Source organism: Microcaecilia unicolor, chromosome 5 (genome assembly GCF_901765095.1).
Source record: "Microcaecilia unicolor chromosome 5, aMicUni1.1, whole genome shotgun sequence".
NCBI classification, from domain to species: Eukaryota; Metazoa; Chordata; class Amphibia; order Gymnophiona; family Siphonopidae; genus Microcaecilia; species Microcaecilia unicolor.
In genome coordinates, this window is record NC_044035.1 from 132,926,655 (window position 1) to 132,952,814 (window position 26,160).

Here is a 26,160-nt window from a genome sequence, read left to right on the forward strand (position 1 = left end):
TTTGTGTATGATGTTTGCACTATTTGTATACTGTTTTCAATAAAAATGTTGAAACATAGAAGATGGATGAGGGCTGGAAGTTCCTTCCTACCCACTGCCATTTGTTGCACTGCAACTATCTCCCTCCTGTCCCCATTGTCCATACATCGGGCCAACAATGACAACAGGTAGCCTCCTGTCAACATAACAAACATTCATAATGTGCATTTAGTCTGAGCATCTTATTTCTTTGTGTTTGTGGGAGGTTAAAAAAAAAACTGACGTTTTCTTGCCCTTCAGAAACGGAATGTGCACCCCCCCCCCCCCCCCCCCCCCAGGCACAAGCCTAATTTTTCTGACATTGGTAGGTTTCCCCTGGTTGTCCCTGCTGATAATCACCTGTGACAGCACTTCCAATGTTTATGGGGCTGCTGCCAGGCAGAAGCCTAATTTTTCTGATATTGGTGGGTTTCCCCTGGTTGTCCCTGCTGATTCCCACCTGTGACAGCACTTCCAATGTTTATGGGGCTGCTGCTGCACCTCCTTCCCCCTCCCCACCACACACTTTTGTCCATACAGAATATAACCCGGGGGCAATAATGACAACTGTGGGCCTCTTGTTTTCAGGTGGAAAAATTGAAGAAGCTGGGCATGGCTGGAGGAGATGCGGGCATATCTCAACAACAGCCCAGGTATTTATTGGTTGGCCATGGGGTTACTTACGATGGGCTATCTATGAATGATGGCATAAATGATCAGGGGTTGTGACAGTCTCACTCTTGTCTCTCATCAGAAGTGTCTTCAAAGGAGTCAGAGGAGGGACCTCTGGCGGGTCTTGCTCCTCCCCCTCCTGGTCCTGCCCCCAGTCCCAGTGCTAGTAGTGTGTTAGTGACTCTGAGTACACTTTGAACTTATTAGGTACAAGCGGGCTATAAATCCTAATTGTAATGTGTGTCTGTGGGCTTGATAGAGTGACCCTAAGTAGCATCATTTGAAAATTTAAAACATACCTATACAGACAATATCCAGTCTGTCTTTTAAGGATTCATTTTTAACTTATTGGCACTCTGGGAGCACAGAGGCATTGGTAGTGGAACACACGGTTTCGCAGTACCAGGAGGCAATTGAGGGCTAGTAGGAAGCATCTCTATCAAAAGTATCCTGGCCCATGACCCAGTTCCTAGACCTCACTGATGAGTAAGTGGAGAAGTGGTATAGTGGTTAGTGGTCTAGTGGTTAGAGCACCGGTCTTGCAATCCAGAGGTGGTCGGTTCAAATCCCACTGCTGCTCCTTGTGATCTTGGGCAAGTCACTTAACCCTCCATTGCCTCAGGTACAAACTTAGATTGTGAGCCCTCCTGGGACAGAGAAATATCCAGTGTACCTGAATGTAACTCACCTTGAGATACTACTAAAAAAGGTGTGAGCAAAATCTAAATAAATAAATAGCCTCACCAATGTTAAGAATCCATTTGTAATTTCAAATTGATAAAAATTACCAATTTGAAAATACAGATGGATCCCCAATGCAAATGAGCTGCTTGTTGCTCTAGATGCGATATGGAGGAAGCCGATCGGCCAGCTGAGCGTGCGCAGAGCAGCCCATCGCTAAATGTGGCTGCTCTGTGCAGGCTACAAATGGCTCTCATACATACAGACAAGCTGTGTGTATGAGAGCCGGCATAGCTTTTTTTTATTTTTTCAAAAACCAAGCCGGGAGCTTGCACTCTACTGTCCCGGGGGGGGGGGGGGGGGGGGGTAGGGAAGGGCAGGAGCCTGGAGTTAGCAATCTGCCACTCTCTTCAGCGCAAAAAGCAGGAGGAGGGAGACAGCTGAAACACCTGCAGCCCTCAGGGAGAACAGCCACTCCATCCCCCCAGGTTCTAGCTCATAGGCTCTGGGGTTCTCTTTTCTCCTCTGTCGCCCCGCTTCCTTGTCAGGGGGCAGGACAGGGCAGCAGCAGCACAAGAACTCCTGCTGCTCTTCCTCATCTCAATGGAATGTTTGCTCCAGAGTTCTGGCTTGCACTTTCACTATCTGAATGGTCCCAGATAGCTGAAGCCGGGATCCTTTCCTCTCATTGCAGGGATTCACCAGCTCCCTACAGCCTTTCAGGTTTATGTTCTGGTTAAAAGCAGCCCTGCTGTTACAGTGCATTTGCCTACAGCACTCTCTACCCTTATATTTTGTTGTGTGAAGCTCATACAAATTTAATGGGAGGTCTGGAGTTGTGAGAACCAACGGCTCCATGGTAAAACTGAGGACTGCTTCAGTGCATCGGGTAGCAAAATGACTGTGCATCACCTTGCATGCACATTTGTATAATAATTAGCTCATTATAATAGCTTTGCATTCTGTTTTCATTAGCTGCTACCATGATAGGAAAAGAGCTTGGAGAACCCTTTTGTGCATGTCTCATTTTACTCCTTGCTCGTTAAACCAGCTAGAACTGGTATAAAAACCACGTTGGTAGCTTGATATGTTTTGTGCATCTGGGCTCAAGTTCTGTTTTGATAAAACTGTCATATATCATCTGTGCCAGGAGCTACAACTACCAAACATGCAGGGATCAACCAGTACATGTTCACCATAATCACCCCCCCCCCCCCCCCCCCCCCCCCCCACAGGAAGCTTCCAGTCTGTATTGGCTGTGGATGCTGGACTCAGCCAACCATCCACATCACAATGCCTCAGCCAGTTTTGCTCTGCCTCTCTTACTTATTACAGTGCAGTCGGTGCAACAAACAAACGGCACAATTCTATAACATTTGCCAATTCCCATCTATCATAGGAATCATGGATGGGATCCATGTGGCCTTTAGGCCTCTAAGAGGGAAGGAATCCACCTACTGTAACTTCAAAGAATTCCATTCACTAAACGTGTAGGTGGTGTGCACTGCACTGGGGCCCAGATGCATCAACCATACGTAAAAAAAATCTAAAACGTTAAAGTCCTTTAATGAATTTGAAAAAACGAAGCATGCACCAAAAAAACAAGTCGCACATGTTCGGTGCGATATTGAAAAGTACAATGTATCAAAGATTCGTAATCCCCGTCGGTAATCGGCCCCTAAAGCATGAGCAGAGCAGCAAAGCATTACGCTGGCTGCTCTGCGCATGCCAGAAATGTCCAAAACAGCAACAACAACAAAAAACCACAAACACGTGGCTCCACGGTTTCCCCCTGCATCAATACAAAAATAAACATACATCAAAAAAGGATCTGGAGAGGGCAAAGGCGCTCGTCAGAAGCGTCCAGTATGGAAGGCCTTGCCCCCCCCCCCCCCCCCCCCCCCCCAGAGGTCGCCGCTGCTCCCCGCTTCTGCTGGTATAAAATAAAAAAAAAACAAAACTAAAAAAAAGTTTAGCAGCCCCGGTCCCCCTCCCTTCCTGTCTCTCTCTGTACTGCTTCTCCCATAGCTCCGCCTCCCAGCATCCTCCGCCCCGTGCCCCGCACCCCTGAGTTCGTCGCCGCCGCTCCCCCGCTCTACTGGTTCCCCCCTCCGCTTTACCGGCCCGCGCAGTGCCTCTCACCTCTGTGTGAAGGCGCTGCACGGGATGGAACAGCTGATTGGCGATCGCTTCTGCCTTCACCGACGTCTCTCTCCTTCTTCCTGTGCCCGCCCTCCTCTGACGTAAGTTACCTATGTAACTGCCTCCCCCCCCCCCCCCCCCCATGTGTCGGAGCTGCAGCTGCGGAGAGTGTGGCACTAGAAAAGGAAAAGCTTCTTCTTGCCTCACCTGCAGTCTGTCAGGTGGCTCTGTGCAGCTAGGATTTCAATGAGAGAGAGAGAGAGAGAGAGAGCGAGAGAGAGATTTACACGTACACAGCTCAGATCTGAAGCTAGGATGTGCTTTTCATGGTCTGAATAGTTGTGAGCCTTCCTCATACAAAGGGGGCGGAGGATGCCGGGAGGCAGAGCAATGGGAGAAGCCCTTGCAGAAAAGAAATTACATCAGAGGAAGGTGGGACGCGAGAGGGCAGGGAAGCGACAAAGGCGGGACGCTGAGCCTGAGCTGTGCTGAGAGGGCAGGGAAGCAACGAGGAGGCGAGTCTGCCTGCTTGCTGTCTTCACTACCGCCGGTTCGCGCTGCGACTTCGGTAAATATTAGATTTGCAGGGGGCAGAACGGAAAGTTGGTGAGCTGAGGGTCAGCAGGTGGGGATGGGGTTGGAATGATCTCAAGGGCAGGTGGAGACTGGGGCGAGTCACAGGACATGGAAGTGAGAATCGCTGGACATTGATTTAGTACTCCACTATACTGCACCTGTATGTGTTAAGCCTCTCTGTGCCTCAGTATGCTTTCTGCCTGTGTCCTGTAGTTGTGACATCATCAGTCAGAGCCTTGATAAGGAACTGGTGTTCTTCTATTCAGAGCCTTTGCATCGCCTAAGGTCTGTGGGTATGTTGGTGTGCTCTGTGCACTTCTGCCTAGTCTGTTTATTGTCTGAAATCCTTGCCTGGTTCTAGTCTAGTCTTTGTGTAGCTTAGCTTGTACTTTATTGCTTGTTTCCTGGTCTTGTTTCTTATTTGTATTTCTTTGTCTGGTCCTTGGTTAGTCTGTGTGTAGGTTAGCTTTTAGCTTTAGTTGCTAGTTCCCTTTTTAGTGGCTGCTTGGTAGCTTTCTGTTCTTGCTCTTTTGTCTGTCTGTGTTTTTTCCCCTATTGGCTGCTTGGCAGCTTTCAGTCCTTGATGTTACCTGTCTTCGTGCTCTGCTTAGTGGCTGCTTGGCAACTTTCAGTCCTGGTCCTTTAGTCTGTCCACTTTCTGTCTTGTGTTGTATTGTTTGTCTGTGAGTTCTAGCCCAGTTTCCTGCCTTGCCTCCCATGTTTGCTCCTTTCCCCGCTGACCCTCAGTCCCTGTTGGTCTGGCTTGCTTCTGAGTCCCATTCCCTGAGTTCCTGGATGCGGTAAGTCCTGCCGGCTGCCCGCACCTAGGGGCTCAACCCCTGGGGAATGGCAGTCAAGTGTAGGTGAAGGCTTGCTCCAGTCCGAGTGTGTTTAGTCCAGAGTGTTCCTGCTTATTTATCTATGTCTGCACCTAGCCTTGTTGTTGTGCTAGCCCAGTACTGGTTGGGGGGTTTTGCCTGCCACTGTCGCCCTACGGCAGTGGTCCAAGGGCTCACAAACCCAGTGTTTCCGTGAGAAGCTTAACACTCATAATTCCATCGGAGGATCTAGGGACTTCCTATTGTTTCACTACCCCAACTGTAAGAAAATTATATATAAAAATCTGTCCTTTCAGCTGACTTTTCAATGTTTTTGGGTAATGAATACCACCACTTAGTACATCAAGGTATTCCAAATTATACGAGCTTCTGGAAATCACTAAAAACCTCTCTTTTTAAAAAGTTCTTACAACAAAAAGATGATTTCTAATTCAACCTTATATGGCGTTTGAAAATTTCTGTATATCTTTAATACTAAACTGACATTTCATCATTCTGTAACATTGTGAAACAATTCATATGTTTTTCTATTTTGGTTTGTAAGATTTATTGTAAAATACATTATGTTTAATTACAGTCAACTGCACTATGCAGTAGGTATTTCTCTAAATATTTTTATCTGTATGGCACATTGAACCTAAACATTGTTTGGGAAAATACAGGATATAAATGTCTAAATAAACAAATCCAAGTATCCTGTTTGCATTTTTGGCCACCGCCACACACTGGGCAGAAGATTTCAGAATATTGTCTACAATGACAACTAGATCTTTTTCTTGAGTGCCGACTCCTAAGGTGGACCCCAGTATCAGGTAACTAGGATTTTGATTATTCTTCCCAATGTGCATCACTTTGTAGTTGTCCACATCAAATTTCATCTGCCATTTGGATGCCCAGTCTTCCAATTTCCTAAGGTCTTCCTGCAATTTTTCACAATCCACATGTGTTTTGACAACTTTGAATAGTTTTATGTCATCTGCAAATTTAGTCACCTCACTCATCTTTCCCATTTCCAGATCATTTAGAAATATGTTAAGTAGCACCAGTCCCAGTACAGAACAAATCTCTGCTCCACTCTACTATTCACCCTTCTCCAGTGAGAAAAATGGCCATTTAACCCTAACCTCTGTTTTCTGTCCAATAACCAATTCCTAATCCACAACAGAACACTGCCTCCTGTCCCATGATTCTAATTTTCTCAATTGTCTTTCATGAAGAACTTTGTCAAAAGCTTTCTGAAAATTCAGATACACTACATCAACTGGCTCACCTTTAACCACTACATCAACCAGCTCAACCTTTAGCCACGTTTATTCACGCCTTCAAAGAGATTCAGCAAATTGGTGAGGCAAAACTTCCCTTGGCTGAACCCATGCTGACTCTGTCCCATTAAACCATGTTTGTTTGTCTCTGTGTTCCAGAAGTTTATTCTTTTTTCTTTTTTTAACTTAGAATTTTTATTGAAATAACATCTCAAACATAACAACGAGCCGTTGGCTCCAGCATATGACATGGCAACAAATGAATTTTTATTTTACCATAAGTTTATTCTTTATAATGGTTTCCACTATATTTCCTAGCACTGAAGTCGGGTTTACTGGTCTGTAATTTCCCCAAATTACCTGGAACCCTTTTTAAAAATTGATGTTGCACTGGCCACCCTCCAATCTTCATGTTTCACCGAAGGAAAAAAAAAAAAAAGTCCTTTGTTGACCTCATTCCCTTCCCTGCCTTTTATTTCCTATCCAGTTCCTGTTCCCACTACTCCTCTTCCACGGTCTCCCCAACTTCAACTTCATTCCCCCCCCCCCCCCCCCCCCCCCCCCCCCCCCCCCCACAATTCCTTTTCACTAAATCTTACTTCTCTACAGCCCTCCAGGTCCTTCAGATTACCTCTTGATTCATCATCACCCTTTAGGCCCATTTTCTTATACCACCATAGCCCCATCTCAAAGTCCTCACTCATGCCCATCTAACATCCCTAACCATATCCCCACTCAGTCCCAGAAACTCTACTCTTTGCTGAAGTCATCATACTTTTCCAATCCCACCCTCAAGCTTCTGCCTCTTCCCTTCACCTCCTATATCCATGCCTTCCCTTGGTTCTGTCAGTCCAACACATCTTGGCAGCTCTTCTTTACAGTCTGCTATAATCATTGCTCCTCAAGAGGGAAATTTTTAATGTTTGCAAGTAACCATAATTGCTTTATCCTTCCTAACCCATGGGCCGTGCAAAGCTCCTTAACAACGCATCATGAAAACAGATACACTTGCCACTATAAAGAGCACAGAATGGATGCTTATTAAATATTGTCTAAATTATATAAAGTCTCTTTAAAATAGTCAGGTTTGAATGTTTTTAATTTGTGATGGAGAATGAGCAAGTAATACAAGAATAAGTAAGGTTTTAGGACTTTAATAGCAGTAATACACAGATCAATTAAATATGTACAGTTAAAAAGATTAAAAGTTTTTCAGAAATGTTCATTGCCTATCTCTACTGATGTTTAACCCTTATTATGATAACCTTCCTTTGCTACCTATTACTCCTAGCCCATCATTCAGAAGGAGCAGATTTTCCATCCAAAGTATAACTTTAACCCCTCCCACGCTAGCAGGCAAAAAAAAAAAAAAAAAAGCATAATACAGGACAAGCAGGCTATCAAAAATTAAAAACAACAACTAAGATCACGTTGTCTTGAGTAGGGCAGACCTGTTTCTGCTGTGCTCTGGAGGCTTCCCACCTTAATCATACTTTTCAGCATCCTTTTAGAAACGGGGAACGATTTTTCTTTTCCCACAGAGCCTCTAACCCATATAAGGACAAATATCTAATGGCTCCAAGAATCGGTATGTCCTCTAAACTGAGCAAAAAGGACAAAAAAAAACAAGGACTGCTGCACCAAAGATAAAATGGTGGAGACTCCTGGGCTCAGTTCAGAGGTGTTGCGGGCAGTGGAGCCCTAAAATGACCACACTTGCAGGGCAGCTCGAAAAGTCTGAGCTGTTATTGGCGGAGTCATCCTGTCAAACGGAGGAACCTGAACAGCATACATCCAGGACCAAGGTCAGCCACGTGTTCACAACTAGAACTCCTCCAAGCTTAGATGAAAGAGCAAGTGCTCAAATTAGACGATCAGGAAAACAGATTGCGGCGGAACAATATAAGATAAGATTAACTGGCTTACCAGAGACCATCCTGGAGCAAGCGCTGCCACGCTGCTTGGAACAATGGCTGGCAGAGCAGCTTTCCCTGTCCACTAGCAAAGTGCAGCTGTGTCTAGAGTGGGTCCATCATGTGGGCAGCAAACGAGAGTGTGAGAGTTGCAGCTCCTTAGCTATGCACAAAAAAGTAGAGTTGTTCCAGGCCTACAAAAGCAGTAGACTTGGCGTGGGCTACATTTGTTTGTCCTAGAGGACTACATTAACTTGATTGTGTTAGACCTTAATGCTAACGGTACTGCATGGCCCCTTTGAGGCCCACTATTTCTCTCCCTGTCTCTAGGGGTTCTTTTGACTTTGGTGAGAAGCCTGCTGGCTCAATAGAGTGATCTCCTTTCATCTTGTGTGAGAGGGAGCAGTTAGATGTTTCTCACGGGGTGTGGTGGGGGGGGGGGATTGCTGTTACAGAAGGTTGGAATTTTGGATGGGTTTTTCTAAAGCACTCAAGGGACCTTTCCTCGGTATGCTGTGTTGGAGTGTATAGGTAGGTATGATCCAGTGGTGGGTGTCGTGTGGGGTGCGGGTTGTGGGGGAATGCTGTTCCCTAAATTGCCTCCAGGTAAGAGCTAGGTGCCTCAAGGCTTTGCAAGGGGGCTGTGCAACGTTCTTCTTAGCATGTTTGATGAGGTGTCTATATGAGTAAGGCTCCTGACAAGCCTATATGCCCAATTTCTTGGAATGTGTGCGGAATTATATCCCCTGTAAAACGAATGAAAATTCTAACAACCTTTAACTGTCATAAAGCGGATATTGTGCATCTTCAACAGACTAGGTTGTCTCTGGAGAAGCATTTAAAATTGCATCAACACTGGATAGGGGTGGTTCATTGCTCCCCAGTGACAGGCTGCCAATGGGGGAGTGGCAGTTCTAATTCACAAATCTTTGGCAGTCACCTTTATTTAAGATGAGGCTAAATTTGCAGGGACGAGAGATAAGTATGGCCCTGTTCCCTCGGATAAATCATTTTCTCTTTGGTGCTCAAGGTGCGTCACCCCTATGCTGACAAAAACCTAATAGTATCGGGGGATACGAATAAGGTGATGGGCGCCCAGATGGACTAATCAGCCTTCGAGCCGACTATGACTGGGGGAGCTGACCAAACATTACAGCATATCTGCACAGCTTTGGAAATGGTTTATCCCTGGCATTTGCTCCACCCAGATGAGAAGGATGTCACACACACATGTAGGGTGCATCATACTCTATCCCATCTAGATTACATATTCTTTTAGTGCTCCTTTTCCACATGTCATATCAGCCATCATTGCCCCAGAAGAGATTTCTGACCATAACTTGGTGTGGGAGAAGCTGGATGCAGAACCCTATTTTCCCACCTATCTTTTTGCATCTCCAGCTTTTGGTACCTATTTGCAGAAGCAGTGGGAAGAGTTTTTGTCTCACAATCAGCAGCATGCAGAAAACCCAGGCTCTTTTTGGACTACTTCTAAAGCAGTGTTGAGTGAGGACATCATTGCCTATGTCAGCGCTAGAAATAAACAAATTGCTCAGGGTATTATAACTCATGAGTGGAAGCTACTGACACTTAAACAACAATATATAGCTCGCCCCACCAGGCCCCATTTGAAACACTGACTGCTACCCCTGTTGCTTTAAATAAACTGCTTCATGAACAACTACTAAAAAATTTGTTTTGTAAATATAAGTTTGGGAATCGTGCAGGCAAGCTGTTAGCACGGGCTGTGAAAACTGGGACCAGCTCACACTATATTCCCACTATTCAAACTTCAGGGGGTGGCGTTAACTGCAAAAAAATGGAACAGAGTGAAGAGGGGGATTTTTAACCCATTTTAGTCACCTGTATGCTGCTGAGGATGTTGACTCTTGGAGGGGGCGGACCGTATTGCAGGATATCTTAGGCAGTCTGGTTTAACTCAACTTAGTGCGAAGGCAGTGGAGGCTTTGAATCAACCCTTGTGAGTTAAAGAATTACAGCTAGCCATTCAGGCTTTTAAGCTTAATTCAGTTCCCGGTTCAGATGGCTTCACTGGGAAATTCTGTAAGTTGTTGCAGCTGCAGCTGATAGGCCCCCTTTTAGATTATAATAATACTGTGGTAATGAAGAGAAAATTAGGTTCTTACCTTGGTAATTTTCTTTCCTTTAGTCACAGCAGATTAATCCATTAACTGATGGATTGTATCTGCCTACCAGCAAGTGGAGATAGAGAACACTGAAAAACCATAGTGTCTCTTGGACGGCTAGCCCCAACTGCCTTCAGTATTTGAGATTTCCAAAGCAGAGTGAACCATAAAGGTATAACAACATAAACTTTCCTCACAGCGAACAAACGCCCCAGAACAGGCGCAATAACCATACAAAAGAGGGATGAACTCAACCTCCTGTAGTAGAACATCATGTAGAAATTTTGAGAACTGGTATCCAACTTCTCCCAATGATATCTATATCTGCATGAAAGATCTGAACAAAAAACAAGTCAGACAGGGAGGGATCATGGATTCATCTGCTGTGACTAAAGGAAAGAAAATTACCAGGGTAAGAACCTAATTTTCCCTTCTTTGACATTAGCAGATGAATCCATTAACTGATGGGATGTACAAAAGCAATCCCCACTTAGGGTGGGAACAGGCCACACCGCGAGCAAGCACTTGTGCTTCAAAAATAGCGTCCTGCTTCGCTGCAATATCCAGCCTATAATGCCGGACAAATGAGAGCTGAGAAGCCCAAGTAGCCGCACTACAGATCTCTTGAAGAGAGAGTGCACTCGTTTCAGCCCATGAGGAAGAAACCACTCTCGTGGAATGCGCCTTAAACTCTTCAGGCGGAGAACGACCTGAAAGCAGATATGCAGCAAAAATGACTTCCTTGAGCCAACGGGCTATAGTGGACTTAGACGCCGGACCTCCAAGCCAAGGACCTGACAACAAGACAAAAAGGTGATCAGAAGTCCTGAAGTCATTTGACATCTGTAGATACTGCAACAGCGCCCTGCAGACATCCAGAAGAGTCCGGGAACTCTTCCCTAGAAAAGGAAGGAAGAAAAGTGGGCTGGTTCAGATGAAACGCTGAAACCACCTTAGGCAGGAAGGAAGGCACTGTACGTACCGTTACTCCGGACTCCGAGAATTGCAGAAAAGGGTCCCGACAGGACCATGCCTGCAGCTCAGACACGCGTCTAGCCGATGTCATGGCCACCAAAGACTGTCTTGAGAGTCACATCCTTCTCCGAAGCTCGCTCAAGCGGCTCGAAGGGTGAACACTGAAGAGCCTTCAACACCAGCCCCAGGTTCCAGGCCGGACAGGGCAACCGGACAGGAGGACGGAGCCTAAGCACCCCTCTGAGAAATTGGGCAATGTCCGGATGAGCAGCAAGGGACAAGCCAGTGACTTTCCCTCGATAGCATGATAATGCTGCCACTTGCACCCACAGGGAATTGTAAGCAAGGCCTTTTTGTAAGCCCTCCTGCAAAAAGTCCAGCACTGTTGAGACTGTAGCCCGCATGGGTGTGATCGCCTTTGAAACACCCCATACCTCAAATTTGTGCCAGATCCGAGCATAAGCTGCGGAGGTGTACCGCTTGCGGGCCTGCAAGAGAGTGGAGATGACCTTGTTAGAGTAGCCCTTGTCTCTCAATTGCGCCCTCTCAATAGCCAGGCATCCTCCATGGACACCGGACCCTGAACCAACAGGTTCGGCACCAGGGGCAAATGCACCGGAGCGTCCACCAACATCCGGCAGACGCCTTGGCCAATCTGGAGCTATGAGAATCACCAGACCTCGGTGCTGTCGAATCCGCAGCAGGACTCACCCTATCAGGGGCCAAGGAGGGAACACATACAGGAGCTCAGAGGGCCAGAGCATCCAACCCCACCGAGTGAGGATCTCTCCTTCTGCTGAAAAACCGAGGTACTTTGGCATTTGCACTTGACGCCATTAGATCCATTCCGGGAGTCCTCCATTTGGCACAAATCTGAAGAAAAACTTCTTCTGCCAGTTCCCATTCCGCCGGGTCGGTTGATGCCTGCTGAGAAAATTGGCTTGCACGTTACTCTGACCTGCTATGTGAGCTGCCGACAGAAGCTGCAGGTGTAGCAGGGTTTAAAAGAAGAATTGTAGGATATTGATAAACACAGTTAGAATTGTAAAATAACAAAAAAAAATAAGCAAGCAAGCAAACTTTATTAGCTAGTCTCCATACCCTTTTCCCCAAAGTTTAAGTTTCTGCCACACCAATAACAGATAGCTTCTAGAAGGCACAGAAGGGCCCAGTTCAGTCCTCATTATTTATATTTTGTACTTTTATATCCTGAAATAAAGTAAAATAGTTTAAAGTAGGGAAAAAAAACAAACAAATCTGAGGGCTTGAGGAGACCACTATGCACAGGATTACCACATGAGCCCTTACTACCTACAAAATGGATGTCAGTAAGTGCTCACATGGTAATGGCCATTAGCACATGGCCATTAATACAAAAAAATAGAAAAACTGGCTTTTTTACAGTTGCGGTAAAAATGGCCTTAGCACATGGGATACAATAGTGAGATAAAGACACGTTTTGCCACAGCTTAGTAAAAGGACCCCTTATATCCTAGACAGACAACTGGAGTTATTACCAACAGACATTACTACAAATTTTTGTTGTTTTTTTTTTTTTTTTTGGGGGGGGGGGGGGGGGGGAGTTCTTTTCTAAAGGTTAGCATATTATCTGCCACAGGACCCATTTTATTCCTATAGGCCCTGCTGCTGCTAACATACGCTAATCTTTAGTTAAAAGACACCCTTAGTGCTTTGGGGTCGAAATCTGTTGTAATTATACAAAACACATTTTACTGAACAACTTCACAATTAGGTGGCATTGGGTTTTGTATATTCATTCCTATAGTGAATTTTAAAGAACTATACCAAAAACTATCCTCAAGTCACTCAGCTTTCTTTTTATTGAGAAAAGTAAATCTGAAAAATGCTCTCATTTGCAAAACCAGGTAAAATCATTATATAACACCTTTTTTGGCATTTGCAAAATGAAATGATACCTCTTTGGCCCAGTGGTCTTTTGTTCTGGAACTTCCAAATATGAGTTAATTGTCTCCTGTCTGAGAACTGAAAGAGAGAAGGCGGTAAGAACTACTTAGCATGTAATAGACCAGAGGTAAAATCGTCATACTGCTATTAGCTGAAGCAAGACTAGATCTGGTTCTAGTTCTACTGTATGCTATGAAGCATCATCCAGAGTATGATGGGCATTAAAGATGTTATGAGAGAGTCTGCTATTGCTATCTTCACTTCAACAGAAGTACCGATATTCCATTAATACAATTCTAGCCCTAACATAAAGGCAGTTAAAAACCTCATGGTTTCATCATTGTCAAGTCTGTGTTCTATGGCAAGTCTCACAAAGTGGTTCTGCTCTATATTACTTTGTTATAGGTACTACCAGAGTCTAACTACTGTCCCCCTTTTTGCAGGATTTACTATAATCCACCTCAGGTTAGGAGGTGCTCATGTTGACCCCTGGGGGACTGATAGCAATTATTCACTTTTCACTATGGCAATACAGATCTAATTGGGGAAAAGAGACCATAAACAAAGTCTTCAATCCTGATTTAGTCTGACTAGTTTTAAGACCAACAAGAAACTGTAAATATAAAATTTATCAATCTTCATTCTAGTCCTCTTTTTTTCTCCCTTCTATATACTCTCCACCCCCCACCCCCACCCACCCCCATTGTAATTCTACTAGCTTCACTAAGGCTACAGTTTACCCTTTCACACTAAAAATATAACCCTGATGGGATTATAAACCCTCAACTCAAGAACTTCAAAATAGTTAATTGAAAACAGAAAAATTAAGGCAAATAGACCATATGGCCCTGAAAATGGCAGATACAAATCAAGGTCAGGTATACACAAAGTAGCACATATGAGTTTATCTTGTTGGGCAGTCTGGATGGACCAAACAGGTCTTCCTCTGCCGTCATCTACTATGTTACTTATGTAACTCTTACGTTATCATATCCTATATAATAATTTGCACCTCCAACGTTCTATGTCTGGATGCCTGGGTTCGTAACACACTTCCCATTGGTCTGCCCTCGCGATTACGTCAGAGGGAGGATCAGTGAAAAGGAAGGAAAGCAAGCACCAGCCAGCCACAGAACGTTTGAGGTGAGTAGAGAATCACGACAGAATCGCCCCTCTCCCTCCCCCTGAGTTCCAGGCCCCCTTCCCCTTCGAGTTTCAGGACCACCCGCCCCCTCCCTCCTTCTCCTCCGAGTTCCATGCCCCCATGCCTCCCTCCCTCTCTCTCCTCCAAGTGCAAACACGACCTGTCCTCCGCCTGCCCCTCACCTTCCTGCGTGCCGGCCAGAATTTTAAAATTCTTACCTCGGGGTCCAGCATCAGCAGTGAAGGCGAGCGGCGCTTCAGCCTGCGTTCCCTTCTGTCTCAGCTCTGCCTCTGGTCCCGCCCTTCCGGAAACAGGAAATGAGGGCGGGACCAGAGGCAGAGCTGAGACAGTGTCGCGTTCTCGAGGGCCTTGGCATACTGTCAGGTCCTCAAGGCAGCACTGGGAATTGTGAGCCCTTGGGCCCCTGCCGCAGAGCGGCAGAGGCAGGCAAGACCGTCTTGGAACTGGACGTCCGGAAGGACCGGACCGGAACTCTGGACTGGAAGTAGGCAACTGAACCGGCAGAACAGGAACCGCTTCACCTGTACTTAGCCACCTTTCCGCTAGAGTTGAGCTCTAGCGTGCGGGCGGCCGACAGGACTTGTAGGGCAAGGCCGGAACTGAAGATCCAGAGGACCCACCTCGGGTCTAGGAAACACAGGGGAACAATACTAGACTGCACTAAGCGCTGCACGCAGCCGCTAAGCCAGGCACACCAGACAGACTAGACAGACAGAAGCTTATCAGGAGCAGGGACTAGGGCAGACATGCAAGCAAGGAAGAAGGGGAGACTGGGAATGCCCCCAGGGCAAACCCACTAGCTAGGTCGAGGCAGGTAACAGGATAAATCCCCCAGAAGATACACGCTAGCTAGACAGATACAGGAATCAGGATACATAAGCAGGGATCCGGATAAGCACACAGGATATACAAGCAAGGCACAAGGTAGACACACGGGACAGAAGGTAGCTAAGCAGAGCGGGAAACCGGATAACACTAGCTAGCCAAAACCAGGACTCAGGACGAACAAGCAGGGACCAGGATGTGCACACAGGATATATAAGGTTCAGGATGTGCACACAGAATATACAAGCAGGGAGTAGGGCAGGCTGCAAACACAGACGGGGAAACCAGGGCTGAACAGCAGGCTCTAAACACAGACTAAAGGCAGAAGGCTAGCAGCCAGGATATACCAGGTTCAGGATGTGCACACAGAATATACAAGCAGGGAGTAGGGCCGGCTGTAAACACAGATGGGGAAACCAGGGCTGAACAGCAGGCTCTAAACACAGACTAAAGGCAGAAGGATAGCAACCAGGATGTGCACACAGGATATACAAGGTTCAGGATGTGCACACAGAATATACAAGCAAGGAGTAGGGCAGGCTGCAAACACAGACTAAAGGCAGAAGGCTAGCAGCCCACGCAGAAGGGCAAGCAGCACACCGGTACTGGGAACCGAAGGGCACTAGCCCACACAGAAGGACAAGAAGCCCACAGGTACTAAGCAGAAGGGCAAGCCCACATCGAAGGGCAAGAAGCCCACACAGAAGACAGGCTTAGAAGCAGCGCAGCAACACACTAACTAACCTGTCGTCCTCTGGGCATGACACCAGACAATGATACCATGCGAAGGCCCTGACTGCAAGCACAGGCCTTCCTTATAAAGGAACTCACTGATGAGTCACCACCAGCAGGATAGAAGCAGGAAGTTCCTTGCCTCCAAACAGAGGCTTGACACACAGAGGAAGTGAGCCCACAGGAAGGACAAGCAGGAGCCATCTTGGATACTGGCATAGAGGAGGCGGCAGCCATCTTGGAAGAGGCATAGCCCACACAGGTGAGGTCCAGTAAGGCAATCAGCACACAGAGCCAGAGAGAAACTAAGATAGAGACAGACACAGAGACAAGCAGAAGCCAGCACAGCCACTGACTCCCAGAAACATGGTAAGTATGAGGGTGGTCACGGCCACAGACGTGACAGACAGAAGGGAAGGCAGTCTGAAGTGCCGTGCCTGCTCCACTTCACTGTTGCTGCCGGACCACGAGGTAACAAGTTTTAAATTACAGCCAGCACTTAGGAAGGCGAGGGGCAGGCCGGCGGACAGGTCGTGCTTGCACTCGGAGGGGAGAGAGGGGGGGGCATGGAACTCGGAGGAGAGAGAGAGGGAGGGAGGGAGGGAGGGGAGCATGGAACCTTGCTAGCACCCGTTTCATTTCTATCAGAAACCGGGCCTCTTTTACTAGTTTATATTATATTATTGTTCTACAATGTTATTACATAAGAACAGTCATGCTGGGTCAGACCAAGGGTCCATCTAATGCAGTATTCTGTTTCCAACAGTGGCCACGCAAGGTCACAAGCACCTGGCAGAAACTCAAACAGCATCAACTGTTTCATGTTAATCCTATTACTAGGTTTTTAATTTGCCATCTCCAAGTTCACCTCATTGATTGTATTTATGCTTATTGCTTATATTTGGGGAGGGCAGGTTTGTTTACTTTTTCTATTGTTATACTGTTAACAACATTTTAAGTTTTATGTCAAACTGTACCTGCTGTACACCCCTCTTTGGTTAATCTCTTCATAAAGGTGGTTAATAAAACCCAATCAATAAAATAAATAAAGCCTCTTTGTGCAAGGATGCTGACAACTGCCATCACCTTGGAGGTAGTCCTCAGAACCAGGTTGAATGGGGGACAACAAATTAATTTTTGATACTCCTGCAATTTGGAATATCAGAGGTAGGTCTCCACAAGGTCCAAAAACATCTAAAACTCTCCCTTTGTGACTGCTACAAATGACAGACCACCATAATCCATAAAAAAAACTGGGAATTTTGAGGGCCCTGTTCACTCACTTCAGGTCTACAATAGGACAGAAGGTAGCCTTATTCTTAGGCACTACAAATTAAATGGAGTCCTTTCCTGTGCCTCACTCAGCATTTCATGGAGTCTCCCTGACTGCTGCCAACTTTATTCTTGAACAACAGGGAAACTCTAGGAAACTGGCAAAGGCCACATGAACGCCAGGGCATAACCATCACAGTTAACCTCTAAAACCCACTGGTCTGATTTGTTAAGGGCCATCTCTGGTAGAAGTTCTTTAAACAATCTCTTATTACCAACTGGTGGATCCCTACATCTTTATTGGGAGTTCTGGATCTGACCTGGATCCTGCAGAGCCCAAGTCTCAACCACATCTCTGGACCTCTTGAAAGGGCTGCCTCTTGGGAAACAGTTGTTTCGCCAATTTCCATTAGTTTGTCTTGGTCTTAGTTCATGGCATCCCTGGAATGACTTCTAGCGGATGAGCCTCTGACTACATTCCTAGGTTTGTCCTCCGGCAAGTGTGGATCCTCAATCTCTCCCAAGTTAGTACATAAGTACATGAGTACATAAGTAATGCCATACTGGGAAAAGACCGAGGGTCCATCAAACCCAGCATCCTGTCCACGACAGCGGCCAATCCAGGCCAAGGGCACCTGGCAAGCTTCCCAAACGTACAAACATTCTATACATGTTATTCCTGGAATTGTGGATTTTTACCAAGTCCATTTAGTAGCGGTTTATGGACTTGTCCTTTAGGAAACCGTCCAACCCCTTTTTAAACTCTGCTAAGTTAACCGCCTTCACCACTTTCTCCGGCAACGAATTCCAGAGTTTAATTATACGTTGGGTGAAGAAAAACTTTTCTCAGATTTGTTTTAAATTTACTACACTGTAGTTTCATCGCATGCCCCCTAGTCCTAGTATTTTTGGAAAGCGTGAACAGACGCTTCACATCCACCTGTTCCACTCCACTCATTATTTTATATACCTCTATCACGTCTCCCCTCAGCCGTCTCATCTCCAAGCTGAATAGCCCTAGCCTCCTTAATCTTTCTTCATAGGGAAGTCGTCCCATCCCCGCTATCATTTTAGTCGCCCTTCTCTGCACCTTTTCCAATTCTACTATATCTTTCTTGAGATGCGGCGACCAGAATTGAACACAATACTCTAGGTGCGGTCGCACCATGGAGCGATACAACCAATCGTCTTGCCCCAAAGGGGAGTTTACTCAACTTTGCCTTGGACCCTATGTCTGCTGACCAACCACAGAGACCTACATGCTGCCACTAGGAGTGCTATTTCTTTCACTGATGCCTTTATCAGATCATAGTAAGCGTCAACCATAAAGGTGGCACCCATCTGAATTCTGTACACTTCTTGATCTCCTCTAAAGAACTCCTCCACCGACAAATCTAATATTGTCTCGGGCACAAACGCATGCACTCACCAAGCACTGTTCCCACCATTTTCCAAGTCTCTGCTGCCTCTGCAGGCGAGCTCCTGCTCTTGCTCTCTTCTGCAGCATGGCTATTTTCCCCCACCACCGAGATAGCCATTATAGCTCCATCCCCACATTGAATGCTACAGAACTGGGTTCATCAACCCAATGAACGACAACATCAGGGCTTCTTCGTACTCATACCTACCAGCACTACTTATCCCCCCCCCCTCCTCAACCTTGGACTGGCCAAAGATCACATCAAAGAAATAAGACAGGTAACCAGAAGGTAGTGTTCAGCCACCCTTAGACATAAACACTGTTCCCTAACCTTTTTGCTATCACCATGTGACGGGGTTTATAGATCACTGCCCCTCACCCTTAAGAACAGTCCCTCTCTAACTAGCCTGGGCCACCTTAAGAGCACTGATCCTGCCCTGGGAGGAAGTGAGCCAAAAGGAGTGGAGTCAATACCTGGGAGATTAAAAGACAGGGCCAAGCTAAGGTTAAGGAGGCCCAAGGAAGAACTGAAGCCCCAGCATACACCTTTACGGAACATGTTTAGCTACTGTGATCTGGATGAGGTAAGCCAATCTTTTATTTGAAGAATTATGAGCCTTACTCCGAGGTCTGACTGGAGCGTGACCTCAAAATAAAAGAGAGAGAAACTACAAACTGTGTTTCAGGCGCTGCTGTCACAGGACAGACTGTGTTTTGGGACCTGTAGGCCAGAGGCCCATGCAAACTTCCCCCCTCTGAAGACAAGAGATAATTTTTGTTCTAGGCCTGTGACAGGGCCACTTCATAATCCTCACCTAGGGTCTCACGTGGTGGAAGTGATGGGATCTTGAGCTTATGCTGCATGAGGAAGCTAGATCCGTGACCACCAGGCCTATTAACCAGCATTGCGCTGGGACACTGGGCTAAAGGGGATAACCCTGCCCTAGTTAAAGGGGTAAGGGGGGGATGTGTTATCTAGTGACAGACTGCGAGGCTTTTATTTTGTTTATTGGTGTACTGTGCTGGGCCGGACCCTACCACAAAAAAATTAATGAGATGCTCCAGGCCTTGGTGGACGGCCAGCAGCAGCAGGAGATCCTGCAATGGTGGCATCAGCAGCAATTTATGCAGGCGCATCTTGAACAGCTATAACAGCAACAACAGATACAGCAGCAAGAAACTGCCAAGATATAGCGGAAAATGCTATGGATGCGAATTTAATAACCACTCATTACTGCAATTTTGTGAAAGCCGCCTAGCCAGGAACTAGAACTTTGTGCATTACAAGTGGAGCTAGAAGGACACCCATATCAAGAACTAGTAGACTCTGGCAGTGTCAAGAATCTTGTGACCGGTGGAATACCTCTCTCAGAATAACTGAACTACAAGCAAACTGTGACCCTGGCCTGTGCACATGGGGAGCAGAGACAGTATCCAACAGCTCAAGTGTCCTGTAAAACACCGGTGGGGCAAGCTCATCTGGAGGTAGCAGTCTTGCCTTGGTTACCTTACCCAGTGGGTTTGGGCTGGGATTCCCCCAATTTCAGCACCAAAGAAGGAGGAGGAGTCTTTTCCTGAAATCTTCCCACTGAAAACCCCCAATTTATACATCGAAAAAAATCAGAGTTGCCTAAACCCCACCACCAACAGCAATTAGAAAAACTGTGGTGCTCTCTGAATCTAGGAGCTGCCGTAGATGGAGATTCAAAGCAGAAGGAAAATGATAGGTCAAACAACCCTGACCCTTTGGACAATCTATCCAAATGGAGTAGTGAAAGAGCTACGGAGAATTTCAAAAAGGGCACAGTCAAATGATGAGTCCTTCAGAGCAGCCCGAGCTAGGGAATCCCATGGGAATCCCATGGGCAAACAGGACCCTGCTAAGGTAGCACCCCCCTATTTTGTGATAAGGAACCCTGGATGGAGAGTAGGTAGAGCAGCAGTTAGTACACCAGCCCTACCGTAGCCAAGTTATGCAGCCAGCCCACAGTCACTTGCTAGGTGGTCACCTAAGAGAGGAGAAGACGGTGGAACGGATTTTAGCCCAGTTTTTCTGGCCAGGGGTATTTAAGCAAATGGAGCTCTTTTGCCAATCCTAACCAAACTGCTATCTGAATAGTCCCGACAGAATCCTACCTACCCCTCTCATGCCCACACCCCTTGTTGACACAGCATTTGAACAGATAGCAATGGACTTTGTGGGACCCCTGGAGTGCACTACCTGGGGCCATAAGTATATCCTGGTTATTTTGGATTACATCACCTACTATCCAGAGGCCATTGTGTTGCAGAACATGAAAATCACCACAGTGGCTAATTCTCTTAGCAGAAATATTGACTGATCAAGGTACTACCTTTATGTCCAGAGTTATGAAGCAAGTGTGTGCCTTGCTCAAAGTGAAAACTTTACAGACATCGATATACCATCCACAAACAGATGGTCTGGTGGAACATTTCAATAAGACGCTGAAACTAATGCTGAAAATGTTTGTGGCCGAAGATAAGATTCTCTATTCCCATACATATGTTTGCCATCTAGAAAGTGCCCCAGAGTTCAACAGTATTCTCTCCTCTTGAACTGGTATATGGGAGAAGGCCTAGAGGAATCCTGGATGTGGTTCAAGAAGCATGGGCAGAGGAACCCAGCCCAGGGAGGAACTTGGCTGAATATGTGCTCTCCATGCAAACGAGGCTAAAGAAAGCAGGTGAGACCACCAAGCTTTGATTGGAAAAAGTTCAAGTGGTTCAAGCCCATGCTTACAACCAGAAGTCAGTTAAATTAACCTTCCAGCCAGGAGATAGAGTCCTAATCCTTTTGCCCTCTTCCGAAAGTAAGCTGTTATACAAGTGACAAGGTCCTTATGAAGTTGTGGAAAGGACCGGATTTGTCAACCATAAGATGGAACAACCTGACAAAAGGGACAAGGCGAAGGTCTTCCATGTCAATCTGTTGACGAAATGGGTCCTCATGATGCTAACCCTTGCTCAAAGGGTTGACTTTGGACCAGAGGTCCCGATAGACTCCGAACCCTTGCAAGTCCCATTCAGCGACCAGCTCTCCAATTCAAAGAAGAGTGACCTGGAGCAGTTGGTACAGAAGAATGAAGATGTGTTTTCCGAAGTGCCAGGGCCAGGCCTGACCTACCTGGCAACTCATGATATCACTGAACCAGGGGTGGTAGTCCTGCAGTTCCTATCAAATCCCAGAAGCCCAGCAGCAAACGGTGGGGAGAGGTCACTGAAATGCTAAGTTGGGAGTTATTGAAGAGTCCACCAGTATTTGGGCATCTCCCATTGTGCTGGTACTAAAGCCGGATGGGAGTATCCAGTTTTGCATTGACTTCCAGAAGGTGAATGCCATCTCCATGCTAGAAGCTTATCCAATGCCAAGGGTGAATGATCTCATTCAGCGACTAGGAGTGGCCCGGTTCATTTCAACCCTGGACCTGACCAAGGGATATTGGCAGGTACCTCTCACTCCAGCCACCAAGGAGAAGACAGCCTTTTCAACACCCCAATATTCCAGTTCACAATGCTCCCATTCGGCCTTCAGGGAGCTCCAGCTACCTTTCAGCACCTTGTAAACTGCCTACTTAAACCCAATGGCAGCTATGCAGCTGCCTACTTTACTCCTGCCAGAATTCTGCAAGCTTATGCAATATTTTTGCACCCACAGCCATCCACCTTTCCCTGCATTCACACTTCATCCATCTTATAGATCCCCTTCCCCGTACAGATACCATCCATATTTATTTTTTCCAGTCCTCCCTCCCCCGCTTGCACCCCGGCACCCACTTTACAGCCTCCCTCCCTCTACACAGATACTGATCAGCTTTTTCCAGCCCCCACCCCCGCACTCATTGGTCCAGAGCAGGAGGAGCTCCAGAGGCACGCATCAGGAGTACCTCTTAGGACAGGAAAGTCCCCCCAATCTTTCCTGCCCGCTGTCTCTGCTCTTGCCAGTACTACCACACTTCTTCAAAATGGCCACCAAGATTTCCTATGGCAGTCTCACTAGAGGGGCGGAGTCAATACCTGGGAGTTTAAAAGAAAGGGCCGGGCTGAAGTTAAAGAAGCACAGGGAAGGAAGAACTGAAGCCCCTGCATACACCTTTACAGAATACATTTAGCTACTCTGATCAGGCCAAGGTAAGCCAATCTTTATTTTAAGGATTGTAAGCCTTCTTCTGAGGTCTGGCTGGAGCCAGGCCTGGAAGTAGAAAGAAATAAACTACAAACTGTGTTTGGTGTGTAGCTGTCACAGGCCATAGACTGTGTTTTAGGACCTGTAGGCTACAGGCCCATGCAAACTTTTTTCCCCCTCTGAAGATAACAGACTTTACTTTTTGTTCTAGGCCTGTTAAACAACAGGCCTCAGATTCAAGTTAATAAAAGCACTTACTTCATAACTACAATCTTGTCTGACTATGTTATTGACAGGGCCACCCCATAACCCTCACCTGGGGTCTCACACATCAGTTTTCTAGGTTTCTGTACTTCCTTTCTCCACCTCTCCCCCCGGGAGGTAGAGGGAGAACTGCGACATAACCCCACACCACTTGATGGTATGGAGGGGGAGAAGGGGGAAGGGGGAAATTTGGTTGGCATCTAAAATTAACTTCTTCGTTAGTATCCCTCCAGGCCAGTCCAGATGCTTGTATTTACATACTCCTATTAGGAGATGGGAGACAAGAACCACTGACTTCAGCATGAACCTATAACTGTGCTACGCAGTCCCCAGCTAGTCAATATTTCTCATTCTCTAACTAATGGTAGCTATGGATAAGACTGCAATCTTGGAGCTAGGCAAGTATGCTAATTAGTGTGAGGAAAGCTTCTTTTAGCTAAGGTCAGCCCTTTGGCTGGTTATTATATAAACAAAACAACCCTCCCTCCCCCCCCCCCTAAAAAAAAAGATAAATACATAGATAAGTTACTAAAGGCGGCAGGGGTTTCAGCAACCATTTTAATGGTGAGGACGGCAGGGGCATGTGAAACTGGGGATTATTCCTACCCCAGTTAGGCCACTAGACCACCAAAATTTTAAGATAGGCCTGGAGGCTCACGGATGGGTCCGGGAGGGGTGCTCTGTCGGGTTGCGGGGGGTGGGGGGGAGAGAAGAATGGATGTTGTTCAGAGGCGGGATCGGCCAGTTTCAGATTCAGTTTTGGCTGAAACTGAGCAGCCAATCTTGGCCACAGACTCAGTTCTGAATGAAACCGAAAAGCCTGGGTTTGGTTAGCCTCTAGTTTGATTTTTTCTTTCCTTGGCTTTGTTTCCTCTGTTTTTTCAGCTTTTAATTTTTCTAGATGTGAACCACGATATTTGCATTTCTTTTTGTAATGTAATGGACAGATTCATTTTGCTGTTCTTTTATCGATATATTGTGAACATTTTTGCTTTGTGATCTTAAGATGTCACTCTTCTAGCCAAATTGAAGCAGGAAATAGCTACAGGTAAAAGCATACTTCTCCTCCAATTCGACATGTCAAGCGCATTCGACATGGTAAACCACAATATACTAATAAGACTCCTCGCCCACTTCGGGATTGATGGTAATATACTCAATTGGATCAAGGGCTTTCTAACCTCCAGAACATACCAAGCTAAATCAAATACAAACATATCATCACCGTGGAAAGCAGTCTGCAGAGTATCTCAAGGATCACCACTGTCATCAACACTCTTCAACATAGTGATGATCCCACTGACAAAGTCCTTATCCAATCAAGGCCTCAATCCGTTCATCTATGCAGACGATGTTACAATCTACATTCCCTTCAGACATGACTTGTCAGAAATAACCAATTAAATCAAAGCATGTCTGGACACCATGGACTAACTCATTCCAACTGAAACTGAACACTGAAAAAAAAACATTGCCTCATCCTCTCATCTAAACATAAGAACAAACCCACAACCATAACCACCCCAGAACACACCTTCTCTATCTCAGACAGCCTCAAAATATTGGGCGTCACAATCAACCGCAACCGCACTGAGAGCCATATAAACTCCATAACAAACAAAATGTTCTACTCAATGTGGAAACTCAAATGCGTAAAACCTTTCTTCCCGAGGAAAATATTTTGAAACCTAATACAATCAATGGTTCTAAGCCATGCAGATTATTGCAACGGAATCTACGCGGGATGTAAAGAACTCACAAAAAAACTCCAGACCACCCAAAACACAGCGGCCAGGCTGATATTTGGTAAAACACGTTTTGAAAGTGCCAAACCCCTCCGAGAAAAGCTACACTGGCTTCCAATCAAAGAACGGATCACCTTCAAGATCTGCACCCTTGTCCACAAAATTATCTACGGTGTAGTCCCAGGATACATGATAGACCTCATAGACCTACCAACCAGAAACAGATCATCTCGCACATACCTAAACCTTCACTACCCAACTTGCAAAGGACTCAAATACAAAACAACCTATGCATCAAGTTTCTCCTATATAAGCGCACAAATAAGTACCTGTATATAATATGTAAGCCACATTGAACCTGCTATGAGTGGGAAAGCGCGGGGTACAAATGTAAGAAAATTTAAAATTAAATAAATTAAATTAATATGGAACGCACTCCCAAAAGCGGTGAAAACAATCCACAACCACCTAAACTTAAGAAAATCACTAAAAACCAACCTCTTCAAATCGGCCTACAATACAGATCCAACGTAAATCCCCACATTCGGCCACACAACTAAACCAAAGACCGTACTGGACAATATACAATCTCCCTCCTTTTGACCCTAATGGAGCTTGGAATACATCTACCTTATTCAACCACAACATAACCTTGTATCTGTTCTCTACCGGATTTGGCAAATGCCTTACGGTACTGTGTAAGCCACATTGAGCCTGCAAATAGGTGGGAAAGTGTGGGGTACAAATGCAACAAATAAATAAATCTCAACACATGGATAATGCAAAAAAAAAAAAAAAAAACACACCCTGACCCTCACTACTTTCTTCCATGCTTCAGTTAAGGGTGAACTCGAGGCTACAAGTGCCAACAGACAATCCAGATTCTCTCACTGCTACCACTTTGCAGGAAAGTATGAATGTTATAAAGTATATGTTTTCCAACACTTCTCCAGCCAGGCTCAGAGTAGGATTCCCAGTCTTACTCAATAATCCCTAACATGGTCACTCAGAAGTAACTATCTCCCAAAGCTGAAAAGCCATGGACATATAGAACATTTTTCACCACTTATAACCATGCTGTCTGTCTGCCTCTCTTTTTCTCCAAGTAGACCCCAAGTCCTTGGTCTGTGTAACCAGTCCTCCAGGGACACCAAGAGGTCAGGTTTTCAGGATACCACTAATTAATATGCACAAGATAAATTTGCCTATACCTCCACTGTATCCAAATCTCTCTCATGCATATTCATTAGGGATATCCCGAAAACCAACAAAGACAAGTCCCGAAATAAATATCAGAGCTGCAAGTTCTATGGAGAACATTTAGGTCAGCCCTGGATTTCTAACAGTTGTCTCAGAATGCAGAATATGTGCTACACAAATTTCAGTGGGTAGAACCAGAGACTACAAATATCACACTGCATTAGGACAAAAGTTCAAAGTCG

At 45.9% G+C, this 26,160-nt stretch overlaps 1 protein-coding gene across 1 annotated transcript in view; it reads right to left on the reverse strand.

Moving 5' to 3' along the window:
* PARG (poly(ADP-ribose) glycohydrolase) overlaps positions 1-26,160 on the reverse strand; it is a 496,940-nt gene that overhangs the window by 469,625 nt on the left and 1,155 nt on the right. Inside the window, exon 2 of the mRNA XM_030203287.1 lies at positions 13,163-13,229. Coding sequence (XP_030059147.1) covers positions 13,163-13,229 — 67 coding nt within the window. The remainder of the gene's footprint in view (positions 1-13,162; positions 13,230-26,160) is intronic.